We start from the raw sequence: 16,830 nt of genomic DNA, 5'->3' as shown, positions 1-16,830 counted from the left end.
AAAGACTAGTGAAGTTAATAAGCACATTTTTGTTGGATATTGAAGTCCAACTGTCAGAATGACACATGATTTTTCACCACATAACCACGCACTACGGTGGAAAAAAATGCTCAGATTCAATTGCAGGTGAATAGAAGATTACGGAAATACAATCGCTTTGAATGACTGGTGTACATTATGAACAAACAGGGTGGGAAAAAAATGTTTTAATTTCAGGTCGCCTAGAGCAGATGGATTTCGCAGGAAGTCTGTGAAAAGCACAGCTTGTAGTACAATGTTGAGCACCTCGGATGGCTCCAGGATTAAAGCCCAACAAATAGGAGGGGGTGTTGATTGACTAACATGTCAGTGTATCCGTTTCAGGTGATGCAATTACGGCTTTGTGTATACCGGTGTGGATTTGTAGCGAGACTGTGGGAATGAGACCGGAGTTCTGAGCGTGTGTTTTGGGTGTGTGGGTGTTTTGGGGAGGGGGATTCCATGCATTATACATTAGCCTTGGAACATCTGACACACCGAGGCCACCCAGGCAGATGCTACTTTTGCTGAGCAGGGAGATGAGGTCATATAGACATTATGATCAAAATCACTGTACCCTGACGTATTACAAAATCATTCTCATTACCATATGGTGCAATTCCAGGTTTTTCTGGAGCCTGCTGGAAAGCTCGACAGCTTCTGCCATGACTCCTGAGATGAGGCATGCTGACAGCGAGAGAGTCTCTGGAAATGGGGAAATGGCACAAATGTTAAGCTGGAATAATACAAAACAGAAAAGTGCTTCACTCAGAATTGATGCACCTGTGAAAAAGCGAAATTCTACCGAAATATCTATTTCTGTTTTGTTAACCCATTGAACCTTTGCTAATGTTAAATACTTTAATCATTTTATTCAAAAATACCAGTGAATTAACTGCATTGATTGAACTGTATAAAGCAAGCAATCAAGGATTATGCCGCAAATAAACGTTTAGAGGGTCAAGTAATAAAAGCCAGCAAGCATTACTTGTGGTCGAAATACCGCCCACATATCAAAGGGTCAGAGTTTAGTCTGTAGATAATCAGACACAGGATTCGGAAGGACTTAAGCGCCACCGACTATTTCAATCTTTCACTTCAACGCAAACGTAATGTAATCGCATGCAGATTTTATATGCCGTAACGTAATCGTTTTCAATCTTGAAAAAATTCAAATGCAGTCTCAGATCCAACATCATGAAGGCTGACCTGAGAAAGCAGTTAAACTGAGAGCTGAAAGTGAAGCTCTCTGGGGAAGGGTCTTAAAGCATTTTTCTGTTATTTTTCCACTCTAAACCAATTTTGGCATTAAGTTACAAGGCTGCCCTCCAAGCGCAGAGTAATGCCTGGGCAGAAGAGCCAGAGGGGCAGGCTGACAGCATGGAAATTTCCCTTTAAGCATTGATCCAACGCCATCACGTAAATATGCACACAAATCAAACTATCACAGAAAAGTGATAAAACACAGCACCTTCTAAACCTGAGGTCAAACGTGTTACTGACATTTTCCAGAGACATGATTCTGGCTTGCTGAGAAATAAACTACAGTAGTCTAAACACACTGATTTTGGTCATGGCTTGATTGTTGAAGCGATCACAAAAAAACAAATACCTTTAATAATTGACTCTGCTGCAGCCAAATCTCTTTTGTACGTCACCTGAAAAGGAGCAAAACCAATTTACAAAAAAAATAAATAAAAATGAAAAGAATGCGCAAAATCCACTAAACGTTGACCGGCTGAATAAATGTGATGTGCATTAAATTCCAGTAAACTGAAGGCCTCGTCTCTTACTTTCCACAGTGTCGGTGGTCCCTCAATAAGCTTGGCACTGGTGCCGCTGTACTGCAGGGCCAAATGCAGACACTCGGTGCCAAACTCAAAGTCAGACCGCTGCACTGAGAAGAGAGACAAAGCAAGAACAGCTCCATGTGTTTGTGTTTAGGAAATAGTGAAATTATTTACTTATTTACCACGGATGACCGAGAAAGACCCAGAAGAGAAAGAAGGTAAACATGCATTCGGATTAAGAATCTGTTCAAAACAAAATGGAAAACATGGAAGGATAAACTCAAGACCAGAGTTACCACAAACATGTAGCATGCTAAACCATTCTGTGTCAATCACAGAGTTTTGTTTTGCTGCCTTTTGACCACATGTAATGAGATTTTTATTAAAATCAACTCACCCAAAGCCTTTTTCTTTTTCTTTTTTTTTTTAAGGCCAACTGGGACACCAGACAAACTCCTACAAATTTTGTTCACAGCTCTAAGATCACAGATATATCAGGGCTACCTGAGATCTTAAAAAGGCAATATGCAAAGCCATATTTTATCCTTGTCCATGTGTGTGTGTGTGTGTGTGTGTGTGTGTGTGTGTGTGTGTGTGTGTGTGTGTATAGAGAGAAAGAGATCAGTGATCTCACAAAACAGCCACCAGGTCCTGCAGTCATTTAACCCATAGCATTTTGGGCTTCTATAAGTATAACATACTGAGGGTTGGGTGTCTCTTTTGGCTCTATAATGGCTCCATCATTCTCAAAGGATGTCACACAGTGAATACATCATTCAAGCAGAAAGGAGCACTGTAAGGGCTTTGACACATGGCCCTTGGCCACATTTTAAAAATCTGTCACTGACTTTTTTCATTTCAAAGACAAACTGCAGTAACCTTGAGTAGCAAAAGATACAGAAAACTAAGTTTAAAAAAAAGCAAGCCTGGACTACTTCATGTCATGAGCATGAAGATATATAACCTTCAGTTTTAAAAGAAAAAAGCTATACATTCACCTTTCACTGTTGGGGATTAATGTGCAAAAAAAAAACGTCCCAGCAGTGATCATATGTCAGCATTATATCAGCCATGTACATACCTCAATAGCCTGACTATACCTCTTCACTATGTAAGGCATCTTGGGACTTTCATTCTCATTTATGAAGCAATATGACAATCAGTACTCAAGAAAAACCCACTTTCTCCATGCTTCTTATGAACACTATAAAACACATGTATAAAAAAAATCAAATATGTTTCAATTGAAAACCTGGTGACATGACTTGCTCTTTGATGCTGTTTATTCTACAACCTTTGAGAATTTTCTGTACTCTACAGTGCAGATATCTTATTTTTCACACTGTACAGAATTCACAGCAGATTCTTAGCATAGTCATCCAGTGTATAATGTTCCCGACTTACTGTATGCTTACTGTATGCCAGCAGTTGTACTGTACTGACATTATAAGGTACTGAAGAATTATAAAGATTTTATTAACAGTATTTGTTTTTTTCAGTAATGTTTTTTGTGCATTACATTAGTGTATATTAGTGTCAAAGGCGTATAAACCTCACTTTGTTGGACCTACGAACAAAACGGACTTGTTTAACAACTCGTTCATAAGTCTTAGTTCGTAATAATTAAGCAAACACTCCGGTTTCTACAACAATCATCTTACAATACAATGTATTGCAGTGGTTTTACACTAAAAAGCATTGGACACCTACTCCCGCTGGACCCCGGACGCACGGAACAAGATTTAATGGGATTTAAAATACTCATGTGTGTGCGGGTTGCAGGAGAATAAAATAATTCGCGGAACAAACGCAAAATGGTCTAAAAATTTTTTATAAATTACTAAAAACACAAACTTGTGTATCTACTGCAGAATAGTATGGAAGCGCATTGCATTCACAGAGGGAAAAAAAAAAAAATCACAGAAAGGATCTCATAATTATAACAATCTCATAAGTCGACATATCTCATAATTATGAGATCCTGTTCTCATAGTTATGACTCACTATCTCAATTATTAAATATTAAGTTATAATTATGAGATACTAAGTCATAATTATGAGATACTAAGTCATAATTATGAGATAGTAAGTCATAATTATGAGATAGTAAGTCATAATTATGAAATATAAAGTTATAATTATGAAATACTAAGTTATAATTATGAGATACTAAGTCATAATTATGAGATACTAAGTCATAATTATGAAAACAGGATCTCAATTATGAGATACTAAGTCATAATTATGAGATACTGAGTCATAATTATGAGATACTAAGTCATAATTATGAAAACAGGATCTCATAATTATGAGATACTAAGTCATAATTATGAGATACTAAGTCATAATTATGAGATACTAAGTCAGAATTATGATATATTGAGTCATAATTATGAAAAAAAGGATCTCATAATTATGAGATACTAAGTCAGAATTATGATATATTGAGTCATAATTATGAAAAAAAGGATCTCATAATTATGAGATACTAAGTCAGAATTATGAGATACTAAGTCATAATTATGAAAACAGGATCTCATAATTATGAGATACTAAGTCAGAATTATGAGATACTAAGTCATAATTATGAAAACAGGATCTCATAATTATGAGATACTAAGTCAGAATTATGAGATACTAAGTCAGAATTATGAGATACTAAGTCAGAATTATGAGATATTAAGTCATAATTATGAGATCCTTTCTGTGATTTTTTTTTCTCTTTGTGAATGCAATGCACTTGCGTAGAAAATCAACAATAGCAACTAAAATAAAATAAAACGATGTACAGGCACATGGTCGGAAGCGAAATCTCACGTGGTTCATGCGCGGTAACTACGAGTGCTACAGATATTATTTCATTATTTAAGAAACAAACAACACAACAAAACTGAGGCCTTTTTTATATAAAATATCGTTTCAGCTGATGAAAAGTTCCTTGTTCATGTCCATGTTCGTCGTTTGACACAAAAAATCCAACTCAAATAAAACAAAACATTTGTTAATTTTCCATTTCTTTTTCATTCATGTTTAAAAGTGAAGCGAGTGAAACTAAAAAGCAGAAGCGAGAAGAAGCAGTGAGTGCGGGAGCAGGACTGAAAAATCCGCCCCGTGCAGGTTTTTACTTGGAGGCACACAATTGTATAGGATGCATTTAGGTGCAGTAGCATAACATTTTTTTTTCATTTGCACGTAAACCTCTTCCTGCATAACAAAGCTCCTATGCACAAAGCGAGCTCCATGAACAGTTTACATGGGTTGGAGTGGAAGATCTTGAGTCACCTCCTATAGAGATTTGACTTCACCCCTATTAAACACATTTGGGATGAGTTGGAATGCTGACTGCTCTTCAGGCCTCCTCACCCTACACCAGTACCTGATTATTCTAGTGCTGAATTAGCACAAATCTCCACAACTACACTCCAAAGTCTAGTGAAACATCTTCCCAGAAGAATGGTGGTTATTATAACAACAAATGGGAATGTGGAATGGAATGTTTAAAAAAAAAAAAAAAAAAACAACAACAAAAAAAACACATGTGAAACTCATGCTCAGGAGTCCACAAATTTTTGTCCATATAGTGTATTATTTGTCATTACAATAGAAATTTGTTTAAATTGTATATTTTTCTTCTCAATAACATCTCATGTCAATATATTTTTGAGACATAGATGATTGTGGCTTTCACGTATCTCCTGCTTACTGTATATTTTTGTATTTCAGAAGGAAAAAATAATCATGAGAGGAAAATGACCAAACATGGCATCTCAAGACTTTCCTGAAAAATGTGTTATATAAGTAAAATGGCATTGATCTTGTAAACTATAATACAAGCCCTGCATTAAATCAGTAGCTGTGTTATGATGAAATGCTGCAAATGTGCACACTAGAGAAAAAGTAAGGCACCAACAACAGCGTCGTAATTTACATTGTCAATAGGCTGTTCTCCAAAGTGGCCAACTTGACGTCATGTCCAAGCTGAACACAACTCTGACACTCCCATGCTCCAGGATGACGACAGTACAGTGCGTAAAGCCAAATATATGAGCGAATATTTCAACAGGAATGATGAAACACCAGAACACTGACTTTACTGCAAGAAATACTGGACCTAAATCGTAAAGAATACTTGCAAAATTATTTGAAACAGATGGTAAAATATCAGAATGGAGACAGCAAATCGTATCTAAACGTCTGTTGGGTGAAAAAGTGGACTACAATTGCCCTAATCACAGGTTGACACTGAGTAGTCTAGTCTATGATGCCATGTGGACTTTTCATTGGTTTATCCTAGATTTTCTATACAAATATATTTATCAGTAAAATCTATAAATCACACAACAAATGTTTTGTGCCTTATATAATGATAATACGGGTCCCCGTGGTACTTGTGCATTATGGGACAGCTAAAATATCAACAAAAGTTCTAAAATGTGATTTGAGAGAGACGTTTTCTTACCCGCTGGTAGGCCTGATAGATGATATCATACAGAAATCCTTGGGGCATTTCACTGGCCTTGTACTTGGTTCGCTCCAGTGAGTGGTCCAGGAAGCCTTTAGAAGTGGTGGCGATCACCGTGGACACCAAAGGACGGATAGCTCCAGAAGCCTGTTGGAAAAGCAGCACTTCTTTATATTCATTATACAAATACTAACCCATTAAATAAACTCACTAGAAATCGCGATGGCTTCTAAAATATGAAACTGCACTTGAATTACTATTTGCTCCTTTTTACAGGAGATTCTCTTAGGAAGCAGCTTTTGAGGGGCAATTTAGAAATGTACAATTAAAAGTTTAAGCACAAGCACATCGCCTGTCTGTAAATAATGGCACCCCTAAGCCAAAAAGGAAGCACGCTGAGCTCCTTACAGTTCGCCCCATTGTACATGATCACCATTAAGTAGTGGGTAAGTAGTATGTTTTGTGTAATGTAATGCTGTTTAAGCTGGCACAGGCTTTCATGGATGTACTCATTCTGACATTCCTTTATAATCAGGACTAATGAAGAGATAATGAAGGCCATCTGGCAACAGCCTATGGAAAAAAAAAACAGACAACTTAAATCAGACAAGTGACAGCCTTACCAGCACTTCATGCTATAAAGCACACACTCAGCACCTCAGATAGCGTTGTGACCTGCAGTAATTACTCTTCTTTCTGAGATCGTTCTGGTCCGTTCTCGCTCACCTCATAAAAATGACACAACACCGATGGGGCCATGGTTTGTTTCAGAAAGTCAGCCGAAACATTAATCTCAATGTGCGTGTTCATGTATTACTGTTTTGGATTTGAGAGAAACCAGGACCAAAAAGGCCAGCATGCTTTTACCATTTTCGAAATGTTATGCTGTAAACAGGGGTCCATAATATGGCAAAAATAGTTGATCATATTACTTCCAGTTCTCTTCAATCGTTTTGAAGATGTCATCCGAAGTCCAGACATCCATTCCTTACTCAAATACGACAAACTTTTTTTCTTCTTTTACTTCACGTGTGGTCTCTGAATGATTTAGCATAAGACGCAAAAGAACTGAAAAAAAAATCTGAAAAGAAACACTCCATTGCTTTATGACCTAATGACCATCAGCCACATCTGAAGTGTATACGCGATTACCATGGACAATTATTTCGACACACTTCTCTAATCTGAGAAAAAGAACATTAAACAGTTCATAAAACCTGTTTATAATGGAAGCCTGGGGGCAGCTGTTGGGGCAGCCAAAAAACAGTTATGTGAAACGCAGATCGGATGCTTTCATAATTGAATTTTTTTTCATTGGTAAAATAAGTGCAACATAAACACAGTTTTCAGCCTAAAACCACAGGAAAGCTACTCCAGTGTTTGACATTATTTGGGGGTTTGATCCTGATTTTTCTCATTTTAAAAGCCGAATTGTTGATTTTCAATATGTTGTACGGTTATATTGTTAAAAACTGATGAACGATTAGACAAAATTCAAAAACAATTCGTCTCGGGTATAATACTGTTTGACTTTAATACTGATTTTTCTGGATAGCGCTTTTAACTATAATCATCGTCGCAAACCAGCTTTACAGAAATAGAATAAGGATATAAATTTTACATGAATAAATGAGCTCCTATATGTTTTATCCCTTTGATAAGATTCAATGTTAAAATTGCAATTGACTGTGATGTGTAACCATTAGTACAGTGAAGCATTAATGTGATTAGTGTACTGATAAACAGGTGAGTAAGAGAATAGTATATTTGGAGAGTTTAACACCTTTTGAAAGGCAATTTCTGTATATAATTCCATTTATGTATTTATTTATTTATATAAATGTTTTTTTAACATTAACTGACACAACTCAACAAATGCCCCAAGCCTTGTATGTATTGGGGTAATTGCGTATCAACTATAGAGTCATTAGATGGAGATTAAGGTTAATAATGCTGAAGTGAGCACTTCCATTCATAAGAATGAACACTGGTATGAGCTGGTTATATTAAATCTGATTTGCTGTCTACATTCAGTGACCTTATTTAATAGGACACCTGTAAATATGCTCATTTGAGAAATGCTTTTCTGTTCAACATGGCTGATATTCTCTTCTGCCCTTTTATATCAGATATGTACTTCTGCCCACAGAACTGCTGGCAGTCTACGTCTTCTTCTGTTTAATAACTAGGAAAATCCCCATGCACTTTTTATACCAACCATCTCATCCCAACAACCATGCCTGAGATGACTAATGTATAACGTGACCTGATTCTGCATAATCATATGCAAATGATTGGCAGATTGAAAGAGTGCCTGAATACACAGTTGTACAAATGTTCCTATAAAAGTAGCTGAGTAACAGTAGATGAGGTGCCACCTAGTTGAACATTTGTGCATGCTGAATGCTCTGACCCCTTGCTCTTTGGCTGCCAGGGTGATCTTGAGTAGAAAGTCTTCCTCTACGAACGGACGTACGGCATCGTGGATGATGACCACCTTTGGTCTTGGAATCACGGGACCCTCTGCACTTTTGCTGAACAGCTGAAGACCATTGAAGATGGATCTATGTCTCGTGGTTCCCCCTTCAACCACTTTTACCTTTGTATGATGAAACTGTTGTACGATGTGCAGCATCAGGTCATGGCTCTCCTTAGCAACTACAACAACAATGTAGTTGATCCATTGGATTCTGGTAGAAGAGAAGAAGGAAAAATGTCATGTTTAATGCGATTTAAAAACAAAACGCAGTTTCTTCGTGAAACTACTGTACAATGTATAAAAGGCAGCGATAAAGACCAAAAGACAATAGCAAGTACAAACTATATATGCAGACAATAATACCATAAAGTACACAGAAACGAAACATTTTACGATTCAGATAAATAGAAAATATATAGAAGGTTTAGTAGCAGTGCAGAGATGATGATGATATTCACTGTAAAAGGGGGAGGGTTTTAGAGGTATGCATCACCCCCTCCATGTGCTTTTGTTAAGTGCTAAAGATAGATAGATAGATTTTTGTATTCATCCCAATAGGAATTTTTTTAATTACAAAAGAGAGACATGGTACTCAAGTCAGTCACCTGACTTATCTGCCTGTGAGTCTAGAGATTAAGGAGAATCATAAGTACATGTATGTATTGTCATATGTACAGAAATCTGTCATATACATCATACAACAAAATAATCTAAATTATAAAGTGAAAAAAAAAATATGAATCTACAATCTGTGCTAGAAAGAGATCAGCCTCAGCTTTGCGTATTCATACCATTCTATTTTTCTAATAAACATTACTGTGCTGCTGGGCTTTCTTTCAATTCTACCATAAAACATTTGAAAATCAATCAATCAATCTATTTATCTTCTTCTTCTTTCCGCTTCTCCCTTTAGGGGTCGCCACAGCGGATCATCCGTCTCCATACCCCCCTGTCCTCTACATCTGCCTCTTTCAAACCAACGACATGCATGTCTTCCCTCACCACATTCATAAACCTCCTCTTTTGCCTTCCTCTTCTCCTCCTTCCTGGCGGCTCCATCCTCAGCATTCTCCTACTGATATACCCCATGTCCCTCCTCTGCACATGTCCAACCCATCTCAATCTCGCCTCCCTCACCTTGTCTCCGAAATGTCCTACATGCGCTGTCCCTCTAATAAACTAATTTCTTATCCTGTCCATCCCCAACAAAAACCTCAACATCTTCAGCTCTGCTACCTCCAGCTCCACCTTCTGTCTTTTACTCAATGCCACTGTCTCTAATCCATACAACATCTCAGGTCTCACCACAGTCCTATAAACTTTTCCTTTTTCTCTTGCAGATACCCTTCTATCACAAATCACTCCTGCTATCACTCTTCTCCACCCACTCCACCCTGCCTGCACTCTTTTCTTCACTTCTCTAACACACTTCCATTACTTTGCACTGTTGACCCCAGGTACCTGAACTCCTCCACCTTCTCCACCTCTTCTCTCTGCAACCGAACCACTCCACTGCCCTCCCTCTCATTCACACACATGTACTCTGTCTTAATCCTACTGACTTTTATTCCCCTTCCCTCCAGTGCGTACCTCCACTTCTCTAGGTTTTTCTCAACCTGCTCCCTACTCTCACCACAAATCACAATATTATCCGCAAACATCATAGTCCATAGAGACTCCTGTATGACCTCGTCCATCAACCTGTCCATTAACACTGCAAACAGGAAAGGGCTCAGAGCCGAATCTTGATGCAGTTCAACCTCCACCTTGAACCAGTCTGTTGTTCCAACTGCACACTTCACTGCTGTCACACTGTCCTCATACATGTCCTGTACCACCCTCACATACTTCTCTGACACACCAGACTTTCTCATACAATACCACAACTCCTCTCTTGGCACCCTGTCGTATGCTTTTTCTAAATCCACAATATATTTATCTAGCAATCAATAATCAACTCATCTATCTGTCAATCAATCTTTTTGTATCTATTTATGTACAGTACAGACCAAAAGTTTGGACACACCTTCTCATTCAAAGAGTTTTCTTTATTTTCATGACTATGAAAATTGTAGATTCACACTGAAGGCATCAAAACTATGAATTAACACATGTGGAATTATATATGAAATTATATACATAACAAAAAAGTGTGAAACAACTGAAAAATGTCATATTCTAGGTTCTTCAAAGTAGCCACCTTTTGCTTTGATTACTGCTTTGCACACTCTTGGCATTCTCTTGATGAGCTTCAAAAGGTAGTCACCTGAAATGGTCTTCCAACAGTCTTGAAGGAGTTCCCCGAGAGATGCTTGGCACTTGTTGGCCCTTTTGCCTTCACTCTGCGGTCCAGCTCACCCCTAAACCATCTCGATTGGGTTCAGGTCCGGTGACTGTGGAGGCCAGGTCATCTGGCGCAGCACCCCATCACTCTCCTTCTTGGTCAAATAGCCCTTGATGCCTTCAGTGTGACTCTACAATTTTCATAGTCATGAAAATGAAGAAAACTCTTTGAATGAGAAGGTGTGTCCAAACTTTTGGTCTGTACCGTACATATACATCACATTTCTGGCATTCGGCAGATGCCAAAAAGGTGATCTGCTGTAGGATTAAGAGCCTCACTCAGAGGGATGGGATTTGAACTCATGACCTCTCAATCTAAAGTCTAGTGACTTAACAAACAAACAAATAAACAAACAAACAAGCGACCTAACTAAATCATCCACCCACCTATTTATCCATCCATTCATCATCGGGTTGCTAACCCAGATAGTGATTCCTTCTTATGGACCTCTAGACTTTAAAAACTGCATGACCCACAATGCAGCGCGCTTATATCGACTTATAAACACACGCCGGAGCCTTGCGATTTGTAGACACACGCGTTTAGGCTGATTGGATACAACAGCGGTAGTAATTCATCATCATAAATCACCGGTTTCACATTAGGAACGTTCACTGGAGATGTGCAGGTCTTCAGCTTTCTCTGAGAGAGTCTGATCGCGGTGCAGATACTGTACCTTTCAAAGGTTTCGATGGTGAAGCTGATGAGTGGTCTGGTGAGGAAGGTGCAGAACTGCTTGGGGGTCTGAAGTCCTGTCCTCTCCCCGGTGCCAGCAGCCGGGAGAACCACAGCTACCGGGAAATCAACGTCGTCGCGCCCCATACTGCCTTCGCCGTGGTCGGGTTAAAATTTCAGGAAAAGCCCCGGGTCGCCAGGCCGGTGCTCTTTCCTTGCTGCGAGGCTAGTCCGCTAGCTAACAAATACCGCCTGCAATCACGACTCTAAACCCGAAATGATGGTTCAGAAACTAACTTCCAAATACTAAATCCCTTCCTATACTTGTTCACTTTAGAGGGGGTGGAAATAGTGGCTTCTTCAGCCTACATAGTGCACTATAAAGATTATAGGAAGCTATTTGGGATTCAGCCTGCGGTACTTTCGCTTTAGCAGAGTATCTGCACTTACACACATCGGGGAGCAAAACTCCTCAGCATGCCATCTCAGTGAAATATATTATTTGTAAGAATTTCCTGTATTCTTGCTCAAATCCTTGTGTTATATAGAAGAATTTGAGTCAAGTCAAGAAGTCGATCCTGTTTAGACTATATAGGGGCGTGGCTACGTGGGTGGCACAGATTGGCATCTTGCCACCCCAGAAATCCAGGACTCCTGTTAAATTATATAAATAAATGATATTGTAGTGATGAGAATCTTAAAAGCTATGAGGAAGGATCTCAATTTTCATGAACAGCACTACAGTACACCTCAGACATGATGAAACTCTAATGAATGGACATTTGGTGCCACCCAGATGAGAATGGGTTTTGTTCTGAGTCTTGGATCTTCTCAAAGTTTCTTCCTCATACCAGGGAGTTTTTCTTTGCCACATTTTCCACAGGCTCAATTATTAGAGATAAACTTATATGGGATCAATTTATAGGCACTGATTTAGAAATTCATATCTTTTATACTATTTATCTTTGTAAAGAAACTATGTCCATTGCTAAAAGCACTACACAAATAAAATGAATTTGAACTGAAATCTTGTGAAGTATCAGGAATTATTGAGCAACTACGAAGCCAGCATATGAGAAGGATAATGATCAGATGGTGCCCCCCACCCCCTGTTGCCCCTTTCCATAAAGCTGGAAAATAAAATGTGATTTGCCATATTGTGGTCCAGTTTTGTATCAGAGCTGATGAGTCGTGGTGTACACCATACCAATGTCCAACAAGCAAAGTGTGTATAATCATGATATAGGCTATGTACTGTGACATCGTTAATGCATAAATGCTCCTTAAGACATTTGAAGGAAAAGAGAGCAAAAAAACACAGCAAAATGAGACGTATAAAATTTGACCATTTAATACTTTTTATGCCGAAACAGCGAAATCGCCATCGTATGAAATAGTGCAATATAATGCCTGCATAAAATTACAACACGTATATGAAAGATTAGATGAACCACATGAATATATTACATCAACGTATACTTGCTAACAAGAAGTAAATATCTTGCAGTTACATATGAAAATGCTTTGTATTTACACACATTACACACAGGGACTGTATTTATTTACACAGCTGTTCTCAAACATGAGATATTCAGGGTTTTCTGACTTTCAATGCATATTACAGCCAGTGGTACGATATGATTTCTCGCAGAGAGACAGGGTCATGGTCAGGTGATCATTTTAATATAGTGAAATGCCAAACTGACAGTCATTATGGAGTGTATAGGAAGCATGAGCAGTGGTTGTGTGGCACTTTGCTGGAGGCAGAGCTTGAAGCCACTTCATCTGAAATAGGCATCAAACTTTTTTATCCTTATATTCAATGCACACTGCCTCTGAGCTCTTTAGCTCTGTAGTCCTTCTTTCACAGGTAGTCCAAAGTCTTTTTTTTTTTTTTTTACATTACTTTCGGTGCCTCAGGACTCCGACTCGTGCCAGTTCCCTTTCACCTTGCTATTCCGGTGCTTCCTCTTGCTTTTGGGCTTGTGGACCTGCTGGCGTTGCGTGATGCTCTCAGACTTGTTCGCTGATTCGTTGTGCTGTTTCAGGTAACGCTTACACTTGCAGCCAGTCACCACTGTGATCTTGTAGGTCCTGGTGCTGCCATCCTGGCACTGCAGCTGAATACGTTCGGTTCGGGTCTTGTCATTGACACAGCGCCAGTCCTGGCTGCCTCGGCGGCTCCTCGGCTTTTTACCATATCCCGCTATCCAGTTAGGGAGCATCTGGGCAGCGAGGCACTCTCCAGCACACACCAGTTCTTTAATGGGGTTAATGCTGGTGCACTGGCCATCCGAGATGTACTTCGTGGAGCGCAGTTCTCGGCAGCCCATCGGACCTGGATCTGGAACTAAAGAAGGAATTGTTTTAGAGGAAGATTTTGTATGATAAATAAAGTGTCCATTGTAATGCAATACTATGTATCCATATATATGACAACAAGCAGGTCCAAACATATGCTTTTTTATTTAATGTATAGTTAATGACCAACCAGTGATGAGACACAATTCAAAATTGCAAAGGAATCATGCATCATTTTTTTTTAAAGTCTGTACTATACAATTACCCTTTTCACCACATTCCACCTATAGCAGAAGAGGAAATGGTTTAACACAGAGAAGTATGTTGTCTAAAAGTCGAATCCATTGTTGGATCAGCGTTGCTGTCTGATTCTATGAACATTCCTCTACCCTCAAGCTACACAACCTGACAGTGAAACCCAAGCCAAGCTGCTTTCACCACACACACACCTCAGCAACAATGAGCCCCCTTCTCTATGACAGCGTTTGATGAATGGAGACCGGAGAGGCCTTTCTTTCGCTCTGCTTCAGGTAGCAGGGATTCAAGACGCACATGGTGCTGACCGGAGACCGTGTGAGCAACTGAGATGTGGCGCCATTCACACTGCCTGACAGGATTCAGTCAGCAGGTATTGTGCTCTGATTTCTCTCATCTTTGCCAGTCAACACTGTTGCGTGCCAAATGATTGCGTCATCCTTAAACACCTATTCGCTCTGAGAACCTCACTGAGACACTTTATACCTGGCAACATGGACAAACTAAACACTTTAGGACAAATAGATTTTTGTGGTTGGATGTGTGAAGCGTTTTAGCTGGAGATTTATATTTAAGCTTATAATAACTGGTATTATTAACTGATATGGAGCAAATATGTATTACATTTAATTTTTTGAAAGAAACTCCTTCTTTTACTTTACTGTCTGAGAGGGACCTCTATAAACATGTTTTCCTGATTAGATTAATCGATTTTTTTTCTCATTCTATCCTTTTTCTTCCATTTTTTTCCTTCCAACGTTCTTCCCACCTGTATCCATATTTCACAACTGTGCACTCTACAGCAGAGCTTTACAAACTCTGTAACCATCGATGCCTTCCAAAAAATATAATAGAAAACAGTCTTTGGATCCGTTTTGATTTATTAAAATCTCTGCAGAGATTTATTTTATTACCATTATGTAACTGTTCAGACCCACAAACAAATATGGATGATTATATGTATTTATTGGAGCCCTCATAACCCAGTTACACTGCATCACCAATGTGGTTTCCAAAATCATATCATATATAAATGAATCTTGTTTACGTTTTTCTTTCATTGTTGCACTTGTTGAAGTATAAATTGTCACTGTAAAGGTCAAGTTGTACATCATACATTATAGATCTTTTTTTTTTTTTTACTGAGTACCACATGATTGTAAACAGTTTTTCCTAATCAGGGAACCATTTAAATGTAAAATACTTCTAGTGACTTATTCAGTATGGATTTGTTTCTTGAATATTATAGAATCAGCTTTCTATAACTGAAATGCATCTGATAGAAGATATCAGGTCTGAGACTTTGGTGGTAGAAGATATCAGGTCTGAGCTGACTTTGGTGGTAGAAGATATCAGGTCTGAACTGACTTTGGTGCTAAAAGATATCAGGTCTGAACTGACTTTGGTGCTAGAAGATATCAGGTCTGAACTGACTTTGGTGCTAGAAGATATCAGGTCTGAGCTGACTTTGGTGCTAGAAGATATCAGGTCTGAACTGACTTTGGTGCTAGAAGATATCAGGTCTGAGCTGACTTTGGAGCTTAAACCCCTAAATATAAGAACTTTATGTAAGATAGGATTTCTATATACAATAAAACAATACTATATAAAAATTCCAGCCTGAGCATGTTTTACACACTCCGTCCCCAACCACCGTCCTGAAGGGCGCGTAAAGAGCGCACCGACGACACGCGCGCGCACTCACCGGCTCGATCCCGCGCCGCGCTCTCGGACCAGGTGCCTCCGCCACGCGCACGATTCAGGTCCGACTCATCCGCCGGTTCTTCAGCGGGATCCTCCGCCATGCGCGGGTACACAATCTCCGTGGCGTCGTTCTTTATAGCAGCGCTTGTCTTCATCAGAAAGCACACCAAAAACACCAGGCTGCGCGATTCCTCCTTGTGCACGCGCATGGCTCTGGGAGAAGGACTCGGACCAGATGATGATGATGATGATGATGATAAGGACGATGAGGAAGTTGATTAAGGATGACGATGATGATGATGATGATGAGGCTGCAGTCTCGACTCGATTTTAGCGTTTCCTCTTGAGGTCTTGGACTTTATATACGCGGCGGCTCAGGTGAATAACGCTGCGACGTATTGCGCACGTGGCCACGCCCACTTCTCCATGCTTTGAGTTGAATCCAGGCCACGCCCTAAAATCCGAAATACCCGAGAGCGTCTAAACAAAACACCACCACTGGATACCGTGTGCGGTTTGGGACGCGGCTCTAACATCTGGCCTGCTGTGACTTGAGTTATTTGATGTCATTGTTTAAAAAAAAAGAAAAAGAAAAGACAGGTCATTTTTGGAAGCAGAAAATAGTGAAGCAGAATTAAATCACTTCGCATGAACATGATATGCAGCATATCCAGGGGTAATTCTAACTCACTTCCCAAATGGTACTGTATTATTATACCTACTGGGCTAATAAACTACTGAACCCTACTGCTTGTCTCCTGGGTGGCACCCTGAAGGCCTCTTTTGTGTTTTATTGTCATTT

General features: G+C 39.2%; 2 protein-coding genes across 2 annotated transcripts in view; both read right to left on the bottom strand.

Moving 5' to 3' along the window:
• The window catches only part of crppa (CDP-L-ribitol pyrophosphorylase A), a 32,503-nt gene extending 19,652 nt beyond the window's left edge, over positions 1-12,851 (bottom strand). Inside the window, exons 1-6 of the mRNA XM_046862969.1 lie at positions 11,770-12,851; positions 8,684-8,960; positions 6,268-6,417; positions 1,812-1,910; positions 1,631-1,676; positions 626-723 (exon numbers count right to left, since the gene is read on the bottom strand). Of these exons, the coding sequence (XP_046718925.1) occupies positions 626-723; positions 1,631-1,676; positions 1,812-1,910; positions 6,268-6,417; positions 8,684-8,960; positions 11,770-11,915 (816 nt within the window). The 5' untranslated portion in view covers positions 11,916-12,851. The remainder of the gene's footprint in view (positions 1-625; positions 724-1,630; positions 1,677-1,811; positions 1,911-6,267; positions 6,418-8,683; positions 8,961-11,769) is intronic.
• Positions 12,852-13,103: 252 nt separating this feature from the next.
• On the bottom strand, positions 13,104-16,545 carry sostdc1a (sclerostin domain containing 1a). Its single transcript, XM_046862181.1, has 2 exons — positions 16,030-16,545; positions 13,104-14,118 (listed from the first exon to the last, which is right to left on the bottom strand). Exons 1-2 carry the CDS (start codon positions 16,235-16,237, stop codon positions 13,685-13,687), a joined length of 642 nt encoding a protein of 213 aa, XP_046718137.1. The 5' UTR covers positions 16,238-16,545; the 3' UTR covers positions 13,104-13,684.
• Positions 16,546-16,830: the final 285 nt, after the last annotated feature.

The sequence above is a fragment of the Silurus meridionalis genome, chromosome 12, assembly GCF_014805685.1.
Source record: "Silurus meridionalis isolate SWU-2019-XX chromosome 12, ASM1480568v1, whole genome shotgun sequence".
Taxonomy (NCBI): Eukaryota; Metazoa; Chordata; class Actinopteri; order Siluriformes; family Siluridae; genus Silurus; species Silurus meridionalis.
Note: the sequence above shows the minus strand (reverse complement) of the source record. Positions and strands in the feature narration are given on the sequence as shown.

What these genes read in the sequence shown, in the direction of transcription:
- sostdc1a (XM_046862181.1), bottom strand. Translation starts at nt 16,237, where the DNA reads ATGCGCGTGCACAAGGAGGAATCGCGCAGCCTGGTGTTTTTGGTGTGC. An exon ending in CGCGGCGCGGGATCGAGCCG is followed by an intron (nt 14,119 to 16,029) that starts GTGAGTGCGCGC and finishes TTCCTTCTTTAG; the next exon opens with TTCCAGATCCAGGTCCGATG.